The 23,663-nt window shown below is 47.2% G+C and overlaps 1 protein-coding gene across 4 annotated transcripts in view; it reads left to right on the plus strand.

Annotated features, from left to right (window-relative positions):
- The window catches only part of SPAG9 (sperm associated antigen 9), a 1,654,314-nt gene that overhangs the window by 375,071 nt on the left and 1,255,580 nt on the right, over positions 1-23,663 (plus strand). For all 4 annotated transcript variants that reach the window (XM_086930851.1, XM_086930853.1, XM_086930852.1 and 1 more), the window contains one exon: positions 9,549-9,606. In XM_086930851.1, the coding sequence (XP_086786977.1) occupies positions 9,549-9,606 (58 nt within the window). The remainder of the gene's footprint in view (positions 1-9,548; positions 9,607-23,663) is intronic.

Here is a 23,663-nt window from a genome sequence, read left to right on the forward strand (position 1 = left end):
CTGCCTTCAATTCTTCCTCAATGGCAGTGCTACAAGAGGCTGGTTACTAAATTAGGTTCTGATTCCAATGCGGTACAGAGCATGCTTAATAATCCTTGCAAAGGCAGACAATCTGTCCCCCCCCCTTTTCATTACTGATCTAGGATACGCAAAATGCCAGCAGGCTTGCTGCCTAACCAGAGACAGAGATGGACTCACCGACTCACCACCTGGCCCTCCAATGGAAAAAAATGCCTATTTTCGTGTAATTGTGTGAAGAACAGCAGAAGTGCTAGATTTGCAGTTGGAGCATATGCACATGGTATTTCTCTGGCACAGACATGCCAATAGGCAGCAGAGCCCTCTACTTCGTTAAAGACGAGGCTAAAGACCATGATTAATAGGAGAGCAGCCTGTCAGATGTTAGCCAGTAATCAACATACCGCAGTTTGCCATAGACAGAGAAGAATGAGTACTCTATAAAAAAGTATCTATATATTTGCATGAACTGATTCGCAGTTTTTTTTTAGTTTTTATCCTTTTGCAATGGTTTTAATTAACTGATACACATAAATTGAATCTTGAGTACTCTGTGTAATCACTGTTAAAGAGCTGCATAGATTTCTCTCTACTGCCACTTTATTCTATTTGTTGCAAGATTAATTTTACAGATGGCAAGAATGAATCGTGTCTAATACTGGATTTATTTAACTCTAACTTTAAATATTTTGAAGTTTCTTCCTCAATAAATGCTGTATCCTTAAATCAAAGGAGGCTATTAAAGACACTCTCGCACAGATTTGTCTTCAGATGCCTGTGCATCGAGTCCCGGTACTCCTTTCAGTAGTTTGATGATATTTGCTCTGCTGAAGACGTCTTGATGGCCTTTTGATTTATATTCACGAGCAAGAAGAATTTTGGAGTACTGGAGATCACTGGCGGCACTTTGTTGAACAGGACCCGAGTCGGGTAGGACATTTTTTTCGGTTAAAAAGCCAGGAACTATTCCTAATTTCGGCAAGGGATTATCTTGGGACTCTTACAGATTTATCAAAGAATCCTCAGGTAGCTTTGATGTGTGCTTGAAGGTCACTTTTGAATGGTTATCTCCAGCGCTTGATGGGACAGTCTGAAGGCAGGGATGAAGAAGGGGTTGAGTTTGAGTAGACATTTCTGTTGGTGAGTTTGTTTTTACTACTTGTAATTGACCAGTTGCTTTGTCCGTGCCAATTAAAGACTCTATTGCTTTTTCAGAAGCCGCAACTTTGTGAGGATTTAGTGGGGGACCTCTTAAGCTAGAGGGATGAGCGTATTGAACCTGGTGGTGTGCAGGAGTGGGCTACGGCGCATTTGAAATTGGGAGAGCAGTTATGGTCTGTTGATCGTGATTTAGTGGGGTAAAACTTGAAACTTGTTTATTGTCCGAGGTTTTAAACAATGGCAACAATTTAAGGGTTTCAGCTGTAGAATTTGTTGTTAGCTTGTTCCTTGGTTTGTGTTGGTGTTTTCTCTCTCTTACTGTGAGGATGGAGTGGTTGAGGGTTTGTCTTTGAGTGAGGTGGGGCCGGTGTGGTTCGATTAGGGTCCAACTCTACATAAACACGGTCGACTGAAGTTGTTGAGCCACTCACGGTTGGAGGCTCAACGGCAGGGATGGTATAGGCTTGGCTGGCGGTGTCAACCCGTAATCCTTATGATGCAAATTTGAAGCCACAGAAGGTTTTGCCTCTATACTCTCTGGAATCCTGTCGACCACTGATGTCGGAGTGTTGTAGGTTATTTTGACAAGACTTAAATCTGTGCACTTTAAATGGTCCTGGTCCTGACCCTTGCTGACACTACCTCCTGACAGTTGTTTTACTTATGTATGGCCATGTGTCTGTTTCAGTGTTTGAAAACCCTTTCTGGATGGTTGCAGGGTTTAGCATTGCCCAGGACCATGGTGTCCTTGAGCAGTCAGTTGAGTGAAGATGAGTGATTTCAATGTTTTGTGTAGTGATGATGTATTGTGTGCATGATATGTGTGCCAAACAAATGCTCTGCTTACTTTGTCTGTTACCTATCGCCAAGTGTTATTGCTGTTGGGCAGCATTTTTTGACAGACATACTGCTATAAAACTGTGTTGTATGTGTGAAGGTTAGGGTGTGTTTTGTGGTGGTAATGCTAAGCAAACTATATCGCTTTGGTACTGTGTGATGTGATCAATGATAGATTTACTTTGGGAGGGAAAGGTTGCATGAATAAGCTGTGTGCCTCTGAGTTATTAGGCAATCTAGCGTCCCATTATCTGTATGTTTTTGTATCAAATTGCGCAGCTTTAAATTAATATCCAGTACTCAATAAAGTGGCCACAGAGTTCTCTGCTCAGATTTAACAGCTCTCTGTAGTTTCATTTTCAAACTGAACATTTCTCTGAACTTTCTGATTTCTTACATTCATTTTGACATTCTGCCGATCCACTTATATGTTATTATACCAAGTGTTAGACCTGGAATCCTTGGCGTGGTTTCCCCTATCTTTTTGCAAAAAACACAGTTGATGGACATAATGCAGAACAACGTCTTACATTCACCCCAGTACAAAGATCTGGGCCTAAATCCTTGTTTTTTTGCACTCCACACCACCCTAGGTCAGACAATGGCTATATGCTGTCTTTTTGCCTCTACCTCCTGTATTTTTGACGGTGTGCTGGATTTTGTTTTTTACTGGTGTAGGTATTCTGGGCACTTTGCCACTGTTGCAAGTGCTCCTTGTGTAAAGTTTAACTTTGAATTGGGAACAGCTAGAGATTTGGAGTTTGGGCTGTCTGAACTCCGAATCTAATAACACACCTTCTAGAAAAAGTGTTTTTTAAATTGTGTGCTTGAAAGTGCCACTTTTACAAAGTGGGCATTTTCTTGTTTAACCATCGTGTGTGTCTCTGCCTGCTTGTGGGTTCACCGTCTGATTTTAGACTTTCTGGGGTTATTTGTGCATACAGGGAGCTGAGGTGTACCCTGCATGGGAATGTGGATCTGGATGTGCAGAGCCAGCAAGGGGATTTGCCTGTTGGAGCATCTTCTAGTAATGGCAGCCGTTTGTTATCCAGGAACCTATCCCAAGAGGAGCTGTTGAGCAGGTGACCGGAAGAGACCATGTGAGAGAGCTTGAAAGGCTCAAATTTTAGGGCAAAAAGATTGAAATCGAGCTCCAACAGCAGGAGACAATGGCGGAGCAGCCCCTTGCTATGGAAGAGAAAAAAACTGTTTTTGGCTCATGAGTTTAAGTTTGAAAGAGCTGGACATCAAAGCCAAGCCGGTTGATTCCATCTCAATGGTGGCAGCGTGCAGTCAGTGCAGTCTGGGGGAAAGGTATAGATGCCCAAAAATGTGATACAGAATTGTTTTTAAGGGGATGACATACATGCCTGGCTTGTGGGATATGAGGCAGCTTGTCCTATGGTTGAGGTCCCTGAGAAGCAGTGAGGAGGGGGCCTGTGAAAACACTATGAAAAGTAGGGAAGGGTCACTTTGACAGCCCTAGGGGGCACAAACTATCTCACCTATCCTATCATGAAGGAGGCTTATGTACCAGATATGGGCTTACTCCTGAACAGTATAAGGAAAAGTTTAGATCTTTTAAGACAACTGATTTGATTACTTGGTTGGAATGTATTAACCATTTCTGCAGAGCACTAGATGGTTGGATGAAAGGCAGCAAAGTAACTGACTTTCAGGGGTTGTATGACTTGATTGCTTGGGAGCACTTGTATAGTTTTTGTTTGCCAGAGCTGCCCCAACATCTGATAGATGGTAAGCTGACTGTCCCCAGGTAGCCTGCTTAGGAGGCAGACCGCTGGGCGAGTACCAGGGTCCAGAAGGGGTATATGGGAGACTCGGCCAAGGGTGGGCAGGGACCCCAGCAGAAGAGTGGAGGGGGGCAAGGGTAATCAGAAGGAGTTCTCTAAAGGGCCCCAATTTAGTTCCCAGGGTAAAGGTTCCCAGGCCCCAAGTGGTAAGAAACCTTGCATCTCTACAGGGAAGCCTGCGGAGAGGGGTTCCGGCAAGTGTTTCCCTGTGGTCTGGGTTTTACCTGAGGGGGACCCCAAGTGTCCCAAGTAACCACCGGCACCTACTGGTGCGCAGTCATGTGGGTTGGTTAGTGTAGTGCTTGGGGAGGAGGTAGTTCCATGTGAAGGGTGGGGATCAGCTGAGATGAGCCTTGTCTCCCTAGGGGACGGTGAGATGGCCCAGGTGACCCTTGTCCCTGATAACACTAAGAAATACAGGCAGTGGGTGACTATCAGTGGATGGAGGGTAAAAGCTTTGGGAGACACTGGAGCCAGTGTAACATTTATCAGCTGCTGGTGTCTGAGGAGCAGGTGGCCCCCATTGTACTTCACCCTGTGGTTGCAGCAGATAACTCTGAGCACAAATGTAAGGTGGTGACAGTTCCCTTTGTATGTGTGGGGTCTCGGGTACCTTGAGAGTAGTTGTGAGTCCAACCATGCGTGTTGATTGTCTACTTGGCAATGGCCTGGAGAGCTCCCCTTGGGAGAAGGTGGAACGGCAGTCTCATTTGGTGATGTTTGGTCTGCCTGAGTGGGCGTGTGTGTGCACTTGGTCAATGACCACCAGTAGGGGTGATCAAGAGGACCTGGAGCCTGAAAGAGTGGTCAAGGTGCCTGCCAGAAAGAGGAAGGGCAGGGGCATGGGAAGAAAATGCCCCAGGAGGAGGCAGACGTTGAGGGGGATGCCCTGGAACCTACAGGGGAGCACGTTGCCGAACTGGGAGACCTACCTGAGCTGACCCATTGGCAATAGGAGGGTGGTCCCACCAGGGAGGAGTACTGCAAGGAGCAGATGGAGTTCCCTACTCTTGTTGGTTTGTGGCAGCAGGCTGCAAAACAGGCAGCTGGTGATCAGTCTGAATCACATTGGATCTACTGACAGAATGGTCTCCTGTACAGTGAGCCTAAGGTTGCGGAGCCAGGGTCAGCCCGTGTGCTGGTGGTCCCCCTGCGCTTCAGAGCTTTCTTACTGGGTCTGGCTCATGATGTGCCTTTGGTGGGCCATTTGGAGCATGACAAAATCTTAGACAGGATTGTCACCCACTTCTTTTAGCTCCAAAGTTGTAGAGACTCTAATTCACATTGTAGATCTTGCCAAATGTGCCAGGCAAGTGGTAAGAGTGGGAGAAAAGCTGTGGCTCCTCTCCAACCTTTCTGTGTGGTGAGCACCCATTTTGAGCCGGTGGGAATTGATATTTTGGAGCCCTTTGACCCCAAGACAGCCATAGGCAACAGGTACGTCCTGGTCTTGGTGGGCCATGCCACCTGGTACCCGGAGGCTATCCGATTCAGAACAATGACGGCCCCTGTGGTGAGCCAAGGATTGATGGGGATCTTTTCCCACATGGGTTTTATCATAGAGGTGGTATCTGTCCAGGGTACCACTTCATATCCAGGTATACCACATCTCTGTGGGAGGAGTGAGTTGTAACCTATATGTTCACCAGTTCTTTCCACCCCAAGGTAATGCTTTGGTTGAGTGATTCAACCCAACCTTAAAATGCTTGATAAAGGGTCTTGCAGAACCCATGAGGCGCAAGTGGGACGTCCTCTTGCCATGCCTTCTGTTTGCTTACAGAGAGGTATTGCAGAAATCCTTAGGGTTCAGCACCTTTGAACTGCTGTATGGGCATCCTATAAGAGAACCTCTTAGTCTGGTGAAAGAAGGCTGGGAGAAAGCTCCTAGTAAACCTTCTCAGTATGTTTAGCTACATGCTGGCCTTCAGAAACCAGAATGCGTGCTTCAGGCAGCTTGCTGAGGCGAACTTAGAAGCCAGCCAGGAAGAGATGAAACAATGGTACGACCACAATGCCACTCTGGTAGAGTTTCAACCTAGCTAGACAGTGTGGGTAGTAATGGCCCCAGTAGAGCTTTGTGCTCTCCAGGACAAGTGGACTTGGCCTTTTGAGGTGGTGGAGCGCAAGAGTGATGTCACCTATCTGGGGAACTTGCAGACTCCAAGGAACCTTTTGAGGGTCCTACATGTGACCTGTCTTATTATTTAAGGTCCTGAAGAATCGCGAGTTGAATTAACACAGACGCGAGAAACATGTTGACCATCACAAAAAGACACTGACCGGCACTGAAATAGGAACATTACACTCCATCCAGTGCTTGTCATTATACTTTTTAACTAAGACAGACCCCTAGAATAAAAGTTTCGCACATGTACTCCCAGCCTTATTTTAAGTCAACTTTTTCGTCTACACAATCCTGGCCCCACACCCGCACTTCACAAAACGGCTGTTGGATAAAAGATCTCCGATAAAGTGCCCCTCTTTGAGGTAAGCCCGTTGGGTATTGCAGCACCAACCCAACGAGGATCAGCCCAGATGATGAAGCATGACACCTGCAAGGGTGTGTGAGGGCATTACATCCAACGAAATGGATGCCCAGCTGTGACCTCATGGAGTCCAGTGGCAATACCATTCTGACGCACACATTTCTCCTACTGAGGAACAGCTCCGCACCTTTCTTTGTCTCGTGGAAGCAGTCTTCTCCCAGCTGAACGATGAGGCCCTGGACCAACCTGTGGAATTCATTAGCAGGAGGTTACTTCCCAAGGTACAGAGGTGGAGTGCAATTGAACGAGTAGCTTTTGCTTTGGTCTCGGCGCTGAAGAAGCTAAAACCCTACTTGCTTGGGACTCACTTCTGGGTTCAGACAGACCACAAGCCCCTCAGATGGTTGATGCAAATGAAGGTTGAGATACCAAAACTGTTGAGGTGGTCCATTTCCCCACAGGGGATGGACTTTACGGTGGAACACCGCCCTGGTACAGAACACGCCAATGCTGATAGTCTGTCCAGATACTTCCGCCCAGGAGGGTGGGTAGTTCTCCGCACTTCTCAGCTTGAGGGGACACGTGTTAGACCTAGTATCCTTTGCGTGGTTTCCCATGTCTTTTTGCCTCTACCTCCTGTATTTTTGACTGTGTGCTGGATTTCGTTTTTGCTGAATTAGATACTCTGGGCACTTTGCCACTGCTATTCAAGTGAGAGTTTGTAATGATAACACTAAGTGGCTATTGCCACCTTATAGATAAGGCGGCCCTGTCTTGCATTCCCACACGTCCTATGTCTCTAGACACGTAAAATGTGTTTAACTGGCTGCATTGTTCCTTCCTCTGGATCATACTCAAGGGAGCGGGCCTAGGAGCGCGTTTTCAAAATTGAGTGAAGTGCAGTTACACCAACCCCAACCCTAAGGCGAGGGTGAGAGTCAACAGCCTAACTTCTCATGCCTTCACTAAAGCCTGGGGCATGTGATAAGGCTGGCCTCTGTCCTCACTCCTGTTTGCCCTGTACATGGATCCGTTTGCAGAACAAATCCATATGAATGCAAAGATCAAAGGCATAACTATCCGATACCAAGAACACAAACTAGCCTTACAGTTGGACAATGTTATGGGGGCACTCACACAACTGCAGTGGTCCTGCCTCCTGAACCCCTGAGGCAGAGCTCGAGGGATTGGGAACTGCTTCGGGTTTAAAGTAAATAGCCAGAAATCACAGGCCTGTAACGTCACGTCCGCGCAACAAAACAGACTAAACCTAGAGCGCCAGTTTCCTTTCTTGTGGGCAAACCACTGGGCACCAAATCTAGGGCTCAAAATATGCCCATCGCTAGAGAAATTGTTGGAATGTTGATACAGCCTGCCTAGACCTATAAACTCAGGAGAATGAAGGGCTTTTTCATGGTTAGGCAACATTGCTGCAGTGAAGATGACCCTCCTTCCTAAGGTACATCATGCAAACCCTTCCCTAACAACCACACCCACTCTCATTTCGCAAACTACAACACCTAATCGAAACCTACATTTAAGGAGGCAAAAACCCCTGCATGGCTCTGAAACAGGCCTACTCTTCTGTAGCAGAAGTAGGCCTAGGCGTACCACATCTCATCCAATAACACCTAGCAGCCAAACTATGCTATATGTTGGAGTGGCACAGACCAATCTCCAAGAAGTATTGCTGCTTTATAGACCCAAGGCATTGCTGCAATTCATATCTGGAAAATTCCCTGGCTCCCTAAAAAACACAGCCTTCCTAGGGTATAAATATCTCCAGTATTACGGGCCACAATAGAAGTGTGGGACAGAGTTGTGCTCCCCGGAGGCCTTTCCACACCTTTGTTTCACCTTTTCCACACCTATTTCTCTCCTCGCCCCCATTATTGGCAACCCTGCATTTCCCACAGCTAGGACACGCAAAACATACCACGCAGGCGGGGCAATGCAAAATATTGTAGACTTCATGAATCTTATGAATGTCCCGCAAATGCAGGCCAACAGTGAGATCCTGGACCGGGAAATTTGGCACTATGCCACCATTAAGCACTTGCCTAATTCAACCTGCATAATCAGAGAAGAGACCCCTAACAAAATACGAAAAATTGCCTACCAAGAGAACCGGAGACAAAGGCCTGCTCTCAGGTCTCTGTCAGTATAGTGAAGATTACAATTGAAGACTGCTCTCAGACCTATTGTATTTTTTGAATAAGGCAGCCGACTCCACCAAGTCCTTTGCCCAACCGAGAATGGAAGCAGAGCTGTACTACTCATTCAGTTCCAAAGAATGGGCCGATATACTTCACAGTGCAAGGAGGCGATGCTCGAAATAACGTAATATTGGAACTACACCCCAGAGAAAATAGCAAAATGGAGGTATGGAAGCAATGGGGACTGCTGGTTCAACTGCGACCACCCAGACAACCCTAACACACCACGTGTGTGGTTTTGGTAATTCAAATGATATTGAGAAGACGCATTGAAAGGCATAAATGAGATCTTCGACACAAGTGTCCCTAACTTTCCCAGCTACATACTGCAAGGGCTCCTGAATGCTCTGACCTACCTTCTGCGCTCTGCTAAAGGTAAGGCCATCACTGTGTGCAGCCAAACAGGTATTCACCCCCAGGTGGGGCCCTGATGCCATGCTAGAACTTATGACTGGCTATATAGACTTTGGGATGCTATTGGAATAGAAAAACGCTTGGCCTCACTTGATGACAAACGATCCCAATTCGATAAAATGTGGGGTTAATGCCTACAATTTCCCTCACGATGCTTCAGCAAACTTTCTTACCTAAAATACCTCCAAGTTCTTCATTTAAAACTACATGAGTCCGCACATGACCACTGAGATGGATAGAGACTTTTATTAACTTGGCACTCTGCTTTGCCAAACTTATTGACAACAGGCACTTCGCTTGTGTAGTAGAGACCTCCTTTCTCCGTTTGGACCTTTCCTATGTTACTCCCCCACCCCCTGCCCCCCTTATAATCGCTGTCTCCCTAGGACACCCATCCTACCCTAATTAACTCCTCCCATTTATGTCCCTCACCAGCCTCTGGATGTAGGTGAGCATATGTGTTATTGACTAAAATGTAGTAAGAAAAAGATTTGAACGATAAAGTAAAAGGTTGATAAAATAGCAGCTATTGTTTTAACATGTTATCATTTACTTCACGAGTGAATCGTTGGCGAATTAAATGTATTTTTTTATTTATGTTTTAGGCATGGGTCGTGAAGTTGAAAATTTAATTCTAGAAAACACCCAGTTGCTAGAGACAAAGTAAGTACTTCCAAACTGTAGAAATTGTCTTTCTGATTTGCTTAAGGGTGCCAAACTTTTCCTTTGTAATAAAAAGGACACTATGTGCCAGGCTGCAGTGATGCAAAAAAAAAATCGGTCTTTAAAGGCTACAGATATGCGTATTAACATATCCAACTTTCATTTCATCCCAACAGGAGCTAAATATACCATCATGTGACCAATTTACTTTATCAGTCAGTCAAATTCACTTTATTCGGTTAATTAAAACCATAAAAGCATACTACAAAATACACAATAAAATTATTTACAAGAATATTATAAAATCAAATTCATCACAAAATACCAAAGACAAGATCTAATTCATCAATATGCACATTAGAAAAATGTAATGAGATTTCTTTAATGGATGCTCATTATTAACAAATCCTTCTTTCGTCCTTAATCTGAGAGCTGCAGTTAAGAAGCTAGCTAGGCTAAAAAATTTCCCACACGGTATTTAGCATTTGTAAATAAATAAAAGCCGGTCTAACCTGGGTAAAACCTTTGCCTTTTAAAATGGGTAATATGAAACGGTTTCGGATGTGCAAGAAATGATCACAAAATAATACAAAGTGCATTGAGTCCTGGTTGGAAAAGTTATCGCAGGTACATACTTTAAGATCCTCTAGCTTTTTCCAACCCATAGGTTCAGCGAGGAGCCAATGTAGTTGATTCAATCTGAATCGTACCAGAATAAATCGATGATGCTGATTTGCCACTATGGTTAGATATGGCTCAATCGTTTGTGATAAACATAACAACTGGTGTGCCCGCACAAGAGGTTTATCTAGTTCCTTGGACTCTCTATCACTTTGTGATATCTGGACGTATATGCTTTTGACCCAGAGCATGTCCGCTTTAAGGAATTCTCCGGGGAGCTAAATAGCTCAGGTCTCCCCAGGTAGGTTGCAATCCTTTTTACATAATTTAACCATGGGATCCTGCTAGCTAAATCAAGAGTTAAACAATTGTAAATAATATCGCGGTTCATCTCAAGCTATGGATTTGTCCAAATGCCTATCCGTTTAAGTAACGGAGCCATTCCTATAATGTCTGATAAAAAACTTATACCCATTTTTTGGTGTATGATATAAATATAGGTCGATGGTGGCACGGATAGCAGATTTCTTAAAAATTTGTTTTCCACTGTTTGGACATCCCCAGCGTCCCTGTATCCCCAGCGATCCGGACCATACCTAACATTAGCAAAGCATTTAGCCCTTTAGATATTTAACATGGCATGTATAGGTTTCAAAACCATTCTACGGGCAAAATCTAGGACTGCAATAGTTGGACTGGCGATTAAGTTTCTTTTGGCTTTCATTTGTGGGATCCATGTGCCCCTTTCATCAAATAACACTTATAAATTTAAAAAATACGCCACCCGAGTAAGTTTGTTCCCCTCGCAATAATGGATCTTACATTTCTTCGGTTTAACCCCATAACCATAATATGGGACTTAGAAAAATGTACATTTAAGTCCAAGGACTTCATAAAAGATGCTGTAGGCCATTTGCCGTTCTGGCTAATAAAGCTGCATCATCCGCATATAGGAGAGCCGAAATTAATCTCCTATGCAGGGAGTGTCCAAACTAGCATCCGCTATGACTGTTTCAAGATTATTTACTTTATCATTTTATAAACAAAAAAACAGCCAAGGTGCAGAAAACTTGTATGAAAAAAGGAGGTGCACCATTATCCAGTATTTGGGTGTCTTTCATAGATTCACATGCCTGAATCATTCCCCGTCGTCGAGACGGGAGCCTCCGGTACATAAAAAAGTAATGTCCTAAGACATACATAAAGAGAATAGGTCTAAGGGTCTAACCTTAGTAACCTATCTAGGTCCTTATGCAGGAAGGACCAAATAGAGTAGGCTCCAGGGTCCCACCTTGGTAGCCTATCTGCGTCCTTTTGTAAAAAAAGGACCAAAACAAAAGGAACAACCAATCAGCTACTACCTCCCTCTAGAACCTTCCTGTGAGGAGCCTCAGTCTCTCAGATTTTCTACCGCACGTTGTGCTAGGGAGTCTCCACCTGAGTTCTCCTCAGGAATATCGTATTTTCTCCAAACTTCACAGTTTTTTCGACTTTCTACTATGGCTGACGTCAAGAAAAGAGCACTTTTCCGTCCCTGTGCCTCCTGTGGTAAACTAAGGCTCCACGTGGACGACGAACATGAGGAATGCCTGTATTGCCTCTACCCTCACCACAAGACCATCGACTGCAAGATTTGCCGTAAGTTCTCCGTCAAAACCCAGAAAGACCGGGAAGGGAGACTTCTTATCTGGCTGAACAGGCTCAAAAACAAACCGACCGACCTCATTTCCGAGGGTGGGAGCATGTCGGTCGCCTCACAACTTTCCCTGAAGAGGCCTAGGGCTTCCTCGCCTGGCCACTCAGCGACCCCTCCTAAGAGGTCTAAAAAGGCTTCAGAGGGCAAGCCTGCCGTATCTAGCAAGGACCTTCCTGTCCCTAGGAAGCAACCACTGCTTACGGTGACGACGGCGCAATCGGCGACCACCTCATCGCCTAAAACCGTCTCAACATCGACGACGACGGTATCGACGACGATGGCATCGTCGGCGTCCTCCTCATCGACGACTCTAACCTACTCGTCGTCAGCAGGACGACCGATTTCATCCTCCGCACCGTCGACGACAAGACCGTCGACGAGGACATCGACGACGGCACCGTCGACGAGGGCGTCGACGACAGCACCGTCGACGAAGACGTCGACGACGACACCGTCGACGAAAGTCACACCGTCGACGAAGCCGTCGACGAGGGACACTCCGTCGACGAAGGGCGCTCCGTCGACGGCGGCGCCGACGACGAAGCAGTCGACGAAGGAAACGCTGCTTAAAGCTCCGTCGACGAGAGGGTCGTCGACGGATGCACCGTCGACGAAGACTATACCGACGGCTACTGGTACCTGGAAAGAATCCGAGCTCTTGTCACACGCAATGGACGCTCAGACTTCCCATGTCTCCATTAGGATCACCAAAAGGCAGATCACTCCGGAGATGACCTCACCTAGTAAGGTCCAACAGCTGACACCATCCTGCTTCTTACAGGACCAGGAGCCGGAGGAGGAGGAGGAGTTTACCCAAGCCACTAGTCCTTCCGACCTAATTGTCAAGTGCCAGAGTACGGACGAAGAGCAGGAGGTTGAGGAATCGACCCCTCCAGTAGTGCCTACCCAAGTCCACACCCAGGTGACCCCAATGGTGTGCTTGCCGGCCTCATTGGTTGCAGACTTGAGCTTTCTCGTCCAAGACTACAAACTGCGGTTTCCGCAGAAAGCCACCCCTACTGTCCCACCAACCCCGCAGCCATCTGTGCCCGTTCCTGCACAAGGGACAAGACCTAGGCCCCCTCCACTGATCCTTCCTAGGACACAGGACCCTGCTCAAGATCCTATCTCGTCCGAGGAAGAGGACAGGGAACATGAAGAAGGGGAAGTCCGAGATGATGATACGGACGTGGATGCGGACCAGGACTATGTTACTCACTCTCCAGCCTCTCCGGAGCCACAATCTTCTGAGTCTCCACCTGCTGATATTGGAGGTTTCCATAACCTCATGGAAAGGGCTGCCAAAAGGTTCCATATGTCAATGGAATCTCAGGAAACTGAATGTTTCCTCTATGACTTTAAAGAACCAACTAAGAAAACTACTAGATCGATTCCGATCATTGATTATCTACTCAAACAGGGCAAGCAGCTCATGCAATCTCCAGCTTCCCTACAGGTAATCGTACCCAAACTGGATAAAAAGTACAGAGCTACGTCTTCAGCTCCAGCATGCCTCACGGGTCACCCCAAGGCGGACTCTGTGGTCACCCAGGCGGCGCAGAAGAACTCGCGTAACCCTGCATCACCTTTATCGACACCACCAGATAAAGAAGGCAGGAAGTTAGATGCAGTTGGGAAACGCTTTTCCACTACCTCTGCGACAACGGTGAAAATTGCCAATTCCATCGCCCTTCTTGGGCGTTACAACCGCCAACTCTGGGCGGACATCGCGCCCTACATTGCCGACCTGCCGGAAGATGCTAAAGCGGAGGCACACTCGCTCCTCCTTGAGGGCCAAACATCGGCATCAGAACTGATAGACTGCGCCATTGACGTGGCCATGACTGGATTCAGACAGCTGGCGGGAGCCGCTGTCCTGCGACGCCAAGGCTGGCTTAAAGCCACCTCTTTCAGACAGGAGGTCCAGACCAAGATCTTAGATATGCCCTATGATGGCGATCACCTATTCGGCGAGAAGATTGACGAAGCCCTCACTGCAATTAAAAAGGACACTGACACAGCCAGAGCCCTGGGCACTCTGCAATCTCGCACTCAGTCCTTTCGTGCCAACAGGGGGAGGGGACAATCCTCCTATAGAGGATCTTATCAAAACAAGTCCTCTTACTCCTACTCTCAGGGTAAAACGCAATTTCAACAGCGCCAAAACCAGTCGGGACGTCAGTCCTCCTTCAATAAATCGTCCTACAGAGGGAAAGGACAGAAGAGACCAGCAGGCAATCGACAATGACTTTTCCAATTGGCCAGCCCCTCCACCATCGCTTCCCTTGCGACTTGGAGGGAAGCTTTCCTTTTACCTTCAAAACTGGCGGCAAATAACGACAGACCGGTGGGTTCTACAACTCCTTCAATTCGGCCACTCTCTAGAATTCCTCTCAAACCCTCCTCAGACACCACCTGTCAAGCGTCCTCACAGACACCTGCGGCTGCTTCGGCAAGAACTAACATCCATGCTCCAGAAAGGCGCGATAGAAAAAGTTCCACACGCCCAGATGGGGGAGGGCTTCTATTCCCACTTCTTCCTCATCCACAAGAAGGGGAAGAAATGGCGTCCAATTCTCGACTTAAGAGCCCTCAACGTGTTTCTCAAGAAGCAATCGTTTCGAATGGTCACGCTACAGGAGATCCTGGGACTCCTGGAAAAAGGCGATTACATGACATCACTCGACCTACAGGACGCCTATTACCACATCCCTATCCTCAAGGGTCACAGAAAGTTCCTAAGGTTTGCAGTCGCAGGGATACACTACCAATTCCGCGTACTCCCCTTCGGCCTCAAATCTGCTCCAAGGATCTTTACGAAATGCCTTTCTCCGGTCGCAGCCTATCTCCGCCAGCAGGGACACCAGGTCTTCCCTTACCTGGACGACTGGCTGGTAAAAGCTCCGTCGAGAGCAGCCGCAGCTGCATCTTCCAGCGCCTGTCTGCATCTTTTCCGCCGCCTTGGACTGACCCTCAACAGGGAAAAGTCATCCCTGACACCAGCTCGAGTCATCACCTTCCTAGGAGCTACCCTGGACACGGATTGCACGAAGGCCTTTCCATCACAGGAGAGAAAGTCGAAACTCATCTCCTTGGCCAAGTCAGTGGCATCCAAACAGTCTCTGACCGTCCGCCTCTTCAAATCGCTCCTTGGCATGATGTCGTCATGTATCCTTCTCATCCCTCACTGCCGCCTAAAAATGCGCCCCCTTCAGGAAGAACTGTCAAAACAATGGACACAAGCGAAGGGATCCTTCGAGGACCGCTTACGAGTCACTCAACATCTAATCAACAGTCTACAATGGTGGACTTCAGACAAACACCTGTCGCAAGGACTACCGTTCCTGCTTCCGGCGCAACCACATATCATCACCACGGATGCATCCTTGGAGGGCTGGGGTGCAGTCCTACAAGAACTGCAGACCAACGGAAAATGGTCGCCACAGGAGTCCAAGCTCCACATCAACATTCTAGAGCTACGGGCGGTCTTCCTGGCGCTCCAATCGTTCCTCCCGCGCATCAGAAACTCCCCAGTGCTAGTCAGGACGGACAACACCACGACTATGCACTACCTGAACAAACAGGGTGGGACGCGCTCGCTATCTCTCTCTCGAGAATCTCAGAGAGTTTGGAACTGGCTTCTACAACATGGCATCACCCTCAAAGCCGAATACGTTCCAGGCAAGGACAATGTCCTGGCGGACGCCCTCAGCAGAGAACAGTCCCTATCCCACGAATGGGAGTTAGACGAGAGTGCATTGAACCACATCTTCACGAAGTGGGGGACACCACAGATAGACCTCTTCGCCACCAGGGAGAACGCCAGATGCCCAAGCTTCGCAAGCAGGCTTCCCCAACCAGGAACTCTAGGGAATGCATTTTCAATAGCTTGGCAGAACGTGTTTGCTTACGCCTTTCCGCCATTCCCACTGATACCCAGAGTAATCAGGAAAATGAAATCGGAGCCCTGCACTCTAATCCTCATCGCCCCATCCTGGCCGAGGCAGCACTGGTACACGGAGCTCCACCGTCTATCCGTCCACCCACCTCTTCGTCTTCACAGTCACCCAACCCTGCTCACGATGTCTCACGGGCAGGTTCTCCACCCGAACCTGGGCCCTCTGAAATTGTCAGCCTGGCTCCTGACTACCGTGAGTTCAGCCATCTAAACATCCCACAAGAGTGCAAAGATGTCCTGTCCAACGCCAGAGCTAACAGCACAAAAAAGACCTATACTCTCAAGTGGAAACGCTTCTGCATCTGGTGTGAAAAGGAGGGTCTACACCCCTTCCGGGTCACTCCCCAACAACTCCTGCCATACCTTCTACACCTGGCGCACTCAGGCCTGGCCCATGCGTCCATCAAGGTCCACTTGGCAGCGATTTCTAGGTTCACTCGAACTTCTAGGGGCCCCTCTCTGTGGGCGGACAGACTCATTAAGCAATTTCTGAAAGGCCTCTTTAGGTCCTTCCCTAGACCAAAACCTGTCCCTCCAACGTGGCAGCTCAACATAGTTCTTCACCAGCTGATGAAACATCCCTTCGAACCTATCCACAAGTCTGACATAAAATTCCTGTCGTGGAAGACAGCCCTCCTACTTGCTCTGACCTCGGCCAGAAGAGTAGGCGAGCTACAGGCCCTTTCCGTCCAGGACCCATTCCTTCAATTCAAGGAGGACAGAGTCATCCTGCGTACCAACCCACGTTTCATACCCAAAGTCCCTTCGGACTTCCATCTTAATGAGCCGGTGGTTCTTAAATCATTCTTTCCGAACCCATCTACCCCGGCTGAGAGATCACTGCACTCTTTAGACCTTCAAAGATGCCTAAAATTCTATCTTGACAGAACAAGACAATTCAGGAAGTCATCCCAACTTTTTGTCGCATTCAGCAGGCCTAGGAAAGGCATGCCCTTAACTAAACAGAGCATATCACGATGGATCTCCTCAGCCATAACTCTCTGCCACGAGAAGGCAGGAAGACCTCTGGACTCACGGGCCAAAGCCCACTCCACCAGAGCCATGTCTACGTCTGCGGCACTATTTGCTGGAGTGCCACTCCTAGACATATGTAGAGCGGCGACCTGGAAGTCCCCGCATACCTTCACCAGGCACTACTGCTTGGACGCTGAGCTGACGAAAGACGCAGCAGTGGGCAGAGCAGTGCTTCGCCATCTATTCCAGTGAGGTGAGCCCTCCTACTTCCCACCATCCTTGACTGGTATGCACATTTCTTTGTTACTAGATTCTGCATGACATTGTATGCTGTTGTTTTTTTCCTACAGTCACAAATGTTCATTTCTTGCAGTAATATACTGTCTGTATCTTCACAGAATGTGCATATTGTATTGCTTGCTACTCTGATTCAGGCATGTGAATCTATGAAAGACACCCAAATACTGGATAAGAAATGCGTTACTTACCTGTAACTGCAGTTATCCAGTATTAGTGTCTTTCATAGATTCACATGCACCCTCCCGCCTCCCCTGGAAGGACTCACCTCTCTCTACAGGTTTACACCTATCCAACTTGGTGCGTACGAAAATCTGAGAGACTGAGGCTCCTCACAGGAAGGTTCTAGAGGGAGGTAGTAGCTGATTGGTTGTTCCTTTTGTTTTGGTCCTTTTTTTACAAAAGGACGCAGATAGGCTACCAAGGTGGGACCCTGGAGCCTACTCTATTTGGTCCTTCCTGCATAAGGACCTAGATAGGTTACTAAGGTTAGACCCTTAGACCTATTCTCTTTATGTATGTCTTAGGACATTACTTTTTTATGTACCGGAGGCTCCCGTCTCGACGACGGGGAATGATTCAGGCATGTGAATCTATGAAAGACACTAATACTGGATAACTGCAGTTACAGGTAAGTAACGCATTTCTTACTGTTTCCATATCAATTAAAAAGGAAATTTGACATAGGTGCTGGTAAATAAATAAGCATAATTATTTGATTATCTGGTAGTTCTTTACCTTTTTATAAATCCAGATACCAGGTTGGTCAAGATGAGTTTCAGGCCATTGCTAGAGATAGAGCCAAGTCACAAGATAGAGAGGTCCAAGTCAGGGTCTATGAGTTCAGGGATAAAGCTGGGAAACTAATAGCATGGCTAGATAGACAAGAGTGGGCTTCAAGGCTGGTGCCGGAGGTGCTAGGGCAGGACTTCCAACTTCTAACAGAGACGCAGGCCATAGCAGACGCTTTTGCCGACCACTACCCTACAGTATATAACACGACTGGCAGATTCACTGAAAAGAAAACGCCGATATGTTGAGAGATATAATACTACCCACGCTCTCAGATGATAACAGGAACTATCTAGTCTCTCCACTTACTGATGACGAAGTGGCACAGGCTATTCGGGGTGTGAACTCGGGTAAAGAGACAGGGCCCAATGGCATTCCCATAGAATTGTGTAAATTGAATGCTAATAAGGTTGCCACCCATTTCCGAGCTATGTTGGCAGAGAGTAGGGAGAAGGGTCAGCTTCCATATAGTGGTCATATATAGAGAAGGGAAGGGAAGCCCAGAACAAGCTGTGCCTCATATCGGACAATTTCACTATTGAATGTGGAGCCTAGGGTCCTTGCCAAATTACTGGCGACTCGCGTGATTTAAGTAATTACCACTCTGGTCCACCCGGATCAGTCTGGTTTCATGCCGCATCGGAATACAGCCTTTAATCTACGGCGCCTGCATGGAATATTGAGCAGAGCATTTACCATACAGGAGCCAGCAGTGATAGTATCTTTAGACGCAACTATGGCATTTGATATGGCGGAGTGGCCCTATTTGTTCGCAGTCTTAAGTAAATTGGGCTTCGGACAGGATTACATAGGCTGGATTTGCCTACTATACTCCGGCCCGATGGCCCGGGTAGTGGTAAATAATCGTAAGTCCTCAGACTTCCAGTTCGGTAGGGGAACCAGACAGGGTTGCCCACTGTTGCCTCTCCTCTTTGTGTTGGCGGTGGAGCTACTGGCGGCTTGGATCAGGCAGGACCGGCCTATCCGGGGCTGAGGTGGTATTTGGAGTGGGAGGACAAGATATCTCTGTACGCAGATGACGTCATCCTATATTTCACTAATCCCAGAGGATCGCTGACCTGCCTCCTAGACGTGCTGGAAATATTTGGGAGGTACTCTGGATTCACTGTGAATCAGCTCAATCAGTGGTCTACGTCCTCAAAGGGGAACCGCCTACCATACCGCGGGATTGCCCGATCCAGATCGTATCCGACGGGTTCCGGTACCTCGGAATCTTTTTCGCGTTAGACCTGAAGCTTTGCTATCCCCTTAATTTGGACCCATCCATGCAGAGACTTAAGAAGGACATAGCCCACTGGAAGTCTATTCCCCTTTCCATGCTGGGCAGGGTGGTCCTTTTTTTAAAATGAAGGCCCTGCCTCGTTTTCTATATGCGCTTCAAAATACGATGGACCCGGTTCCTGCATCCTATTTTAAGTAAATTGAGGTTCTCCAATGACAGCTTCTTTGGAAGGGCAGACCTCGCATAGCGTTTTCCACATTGACTCTTAACTGGTATGATGGTGGAATTAGTCTGCCAGACTTAAAGAAGTACTACTGGGCGTCTCAACTGGCTGCAATCAATCACGGGATCTACGGGCACCCAAGTGATCCCGGATATGCAATGGACAGATGGCAGCTCCCAAGGGGGGACTATAGCAGAGCTCTATACGCTAAATCCCATAGATACCCACTGACTGGACCCACCGCACACTCCGTCCACGTTTGGCATACAGTCACTAAACACCTGAAGTGAGAGAGTAAACTCACGCTGGCCACACCACTGTGGAGCTCAGAGAAATTGGGGAACCTTTGGAAATCTAATGGTTTTGATAAATGGGATCTTATAGGGATCACCCAAATTAAGGATATCTGGGGGAATGGAACGGTGCAATAATTTGCGTCCCTTAAGGACCAATATAACTTGATGGATACTGAATATTACCGCTACCTACAGATCCGCCATGCCTTACTCACTCATGTCCCCAGGGGCGCAGCACTCCCGGAGGCCTCCCCACTAGAGGACAGAGCATTAGACGGGCATCTCCCAGAAAAGGCCATATCCCTAATATATAGGAAATTGATAAACAACATTGAAGACCAGTTACAGGCCCTCAGGGGGCAATGGACAGGGGATGGTATAGAACTCAACGAAGAAGACTGGCAGGAGGCTGTCTCCTCCCCACGCGTAGTTGCAATCCAAGCCAGGCTGAGATTAGTACAGCTTAAAATATTGCATAGGATCTATGTAACAGGTCCTGGCCTGGTCCGAATGGGAAGGGCAGAAAGTGGTGTGAGGGGGATGTGGGGAACTGGGAACATTCATTCATACACTATAGAACTGTCAAAGGATACAACACTATTGGAGGGACATCCATCGCACATTATTACGTTCGGTATTGGGGGTGGATATGCAGCCGGAGGCTTGAAGATGCATATTGAATGTCTGGGAGCCTACGGATCTAAAAAAACGTATCATATGCAATGGGCAACAGTATTGTATATGATTGCAAAACGTAACATTGCGCAGCTGTGAGGGGCTGCACAGCAGCCCCAATTGCGCAAGTGGAAGGAGGACCTAGGCTGGTGCATGTTTAGGGAAAAGTCAGTCTTCATAGTGGACAAAGGTATGGGGGGGCATGGAATCGGTACAGATGAGACATTTGTCACCCGCCAAGTGGCCAGCCTGACGCAGATGCTACTGGATCCCCTTGATCTGCTAAATAGAACAACTGCAATGCAATTTATGTACTGAGTAGTGTACCTGTTTTAAAAGTAGTAACCTGCGTGTACTTGTTAGATGCGATTTGGTCGAACTGTTTAATAAAAAGATTTAAATTAAAAAAAAAGAACTGAGAATGTTTAAGGTGGTTGCCAAACTACCCAGAAGTGGGTGTCATGGCAAATTCACCCCAAGATCACAGCCTAGTGGTGGATAAGCTACTGTCTGACACTCGGGCTGCTAGTCTGTTTTAAAGAATCCTTGCACTTAAGAAGCACTTGGTTTTAAATTGTGTGATGTTACTTAAACTGCAAATAATTTTGTTAAAATGCTTGTTTTAAAATGTTCTTAGCGAGTATTGTTTGTTTTGATCAGTTTACTCCTGGACACTCACCGAGTCCTCAGCGTTGCCACCTCTCCCATCCAATCCTCCCCAGTCCACCACAGCTTCACACTGAATGAGGATTACCCCTTCGGTATCCCAATTCAGTTAGGCCGTGATGCACTACTTAACTTAGGCAACCGCCATAATTGCCAGAATACCGCACTGACAATGGGGTTATATCACACTGCTCTCGCTGTAACTGGTCTCCGGTCAGGGGCAGAGAGGATTCTCCGACAGGGCCAGTCCAGAGAAAAAAGGCAACTAGCTCAGGAAGACAGGAGAAGTATTTTAAAGTTAAATTGCTTGATGCTCGCTACCTGCAAAAGCATGAGGCACACATCTATGACCTTTTATTAGATAAGAACCCTGACCTCATGTTCCTTACTGAAACATGGATATCAGACTCCTCTTACCCTACCATTGCATCTACCATTCATACAGGTTATAAAATAATGAGGGGATAAGAGTGGGCGTCACCATAGTTTTCAAACAGAAGCTAGAGTGCTCCTCTATTTTACTGGACCAGGTGAAAGGTGCAGAGTGCCTGGGGTTCTGCTGCACTCTTTCTCCACACCAATGCATTGCTGGGATGCTAATCTATCGACCACCGGATGCACCTAGAATCTTCATTATTTCTCTACAGGAATGCATCACACCGCTTGCCCTAAGATATAAGCATCTTCTTATTTTGGGGGACTTGAATCTGCATTTAGACAAGCCCTTGGACCCCCATGTGATGGCCCTGTCTGAAATCACGGTAGCCTGTAATCTTAATTCTTTCGTCACGGCTCCTACTCATAAACTGGGACACATTTTAGACCAAATCTTTTGCGATATGAAAGTGGCTAACATGGCAGACCACGTCCTTGTTATCTTTCGGATACTAGTCACAGGGAAGCATGTCCCATCAGGGGAGAAAAAGGCTGAACACAATTACAGAGCCCTCAATAAAATATATTTGCCTTCTCTTCAGCGGGCGCTTGACTCCTCAGTTCCCTCTTTCGGAGGCAATCCCTCAGGGGACGCTAGTACTTTAGAAGCATGGCTGAGGACTAATATCGATGCAGTTGCCAATCTGACCTCGCGCACCTCTAGGAGGACCGGCCTTTCGGCGCCATGGTTCAATGAATCCTTGAGAGTTAGCAAAAGCAAATGCAAAGGCTTTGAAAGAAAGAGGCTTAGGCATATTTTCTCGGAGGATATGAATATTTATAAGGCAGCTCTAAAATCACACTGCAAAGTGGTGAGAATGGCCAAAATAAGCCATCTGGAGAATAAAATTGCAACAACCAACAACAGGGGCAAGGACATTTTTAATATTGTAAAGTTGTTTATCACTCCTAAGGCAGTGAGCAAGGAAGCTCTGTTATCTGCAGATTGGACGAGCCAGGTGGTCTGTTCCTATCACAAAAAGATAACGATGATCCAGCAGTACTTTTCCACGGAGGTGGGGGAGAATATCTCTTCTCCTCGCATCCATGAGGAAATCATCTTCATTCACCCCCTTCCCCCTCCAGCACTTTGACAATGGCCACCATTGTTACAGATCCCTGCCATCGAACTTAAGGATTAAATTACATATCTCATAAGCCTCAAGTTGGGATCACCAACAGATGCGTGCCCAGCTAAACTGGTACCTGCTCTAGCAGCCACCTTAAACCCACCAGTCAATAAGGTACTTAACTCCTCTCTTGAAACAGGCATTGTGCCACCCCTCTGGAAGCTGGCAAAAATTCTGCCACTCCTAAGAAAACCAAATGCGGACCCTAACGTTCCTACAAACTGTAGACCCATTTCCCTCCTCCCGGCCTTCTCCAAAGTATTGGAGAGACATGTTAACAAAGAACTCATGGAGTATACGGAGAATCACAATCTCCTGCACCCCACGCAATCCAGCTTTAGGGCCAACTCCAGCACAAAAACAGCACTGTTGAAGGTGACGGAACATCTCAGAGACAAGTTAGACCATGGGAGCAGAGCAATTCTCATTTTACTCAATCAGTCCACGACATTCGACACAGTGCCCCACGTGATGCTCCTCGACAGGCTGAGGAACATGGCCATTTAAGGGAGGGCACAAGCCTGAATACCCTCCTTTTTGGAGGACATAGAGCAGGTTATCTGGACTCCCCTGTTCTCAGCCTCTATGCCCAACATGCAGGTTGACGTCCCGCAAGGCTCCTCACGAAGTCCAACTCTTTTTAATTTATACATGTTGCCTCTAGCATCCTTGGCGGAGGCACAGGGCGCCAAAATAATTTCTTATGCTGATAATACTCAGCTGATTTTCACATGCGATAAAAGCATAGACTTCAATGGGGAGGCAATTACATCTTGCCTCACAAAGGATTTAAGATGGCTGAAATAGAACCAGCTCAAGTGCAATCCTGGTAAAACAGAGATTGTCTTCTTCGGCCAGCCCGCTGTGAATAGTTGGAGCCAATGGTGGCCTGCAGAATTCTCACTTCCCTGTGCTGCTCAATCTACTGTCAAGAACCTGGGTATCTACATCGATAATGAGTTCTCGATGCGGTCCCAGGTTCAGGCCCTAGTAGGAACCGGTTTTAGTTTACTACGGATGTTGAAGAAATTTCTTACGCTTCTCCCTCTG

Source organism: Lissotriton vulgaris, chromosome 7 (genome assembly GCF_964263255.1).
Source record: "Lissotriton vulgaris chromosome 7, aLisVul1.2, whole genome shotgun sequence".
NCBI lineage: Eukaryota > Metazoa > Chordata > Amphibia > Caudata > Salamandridae > Lissotriton > Lissotriton vulgaris.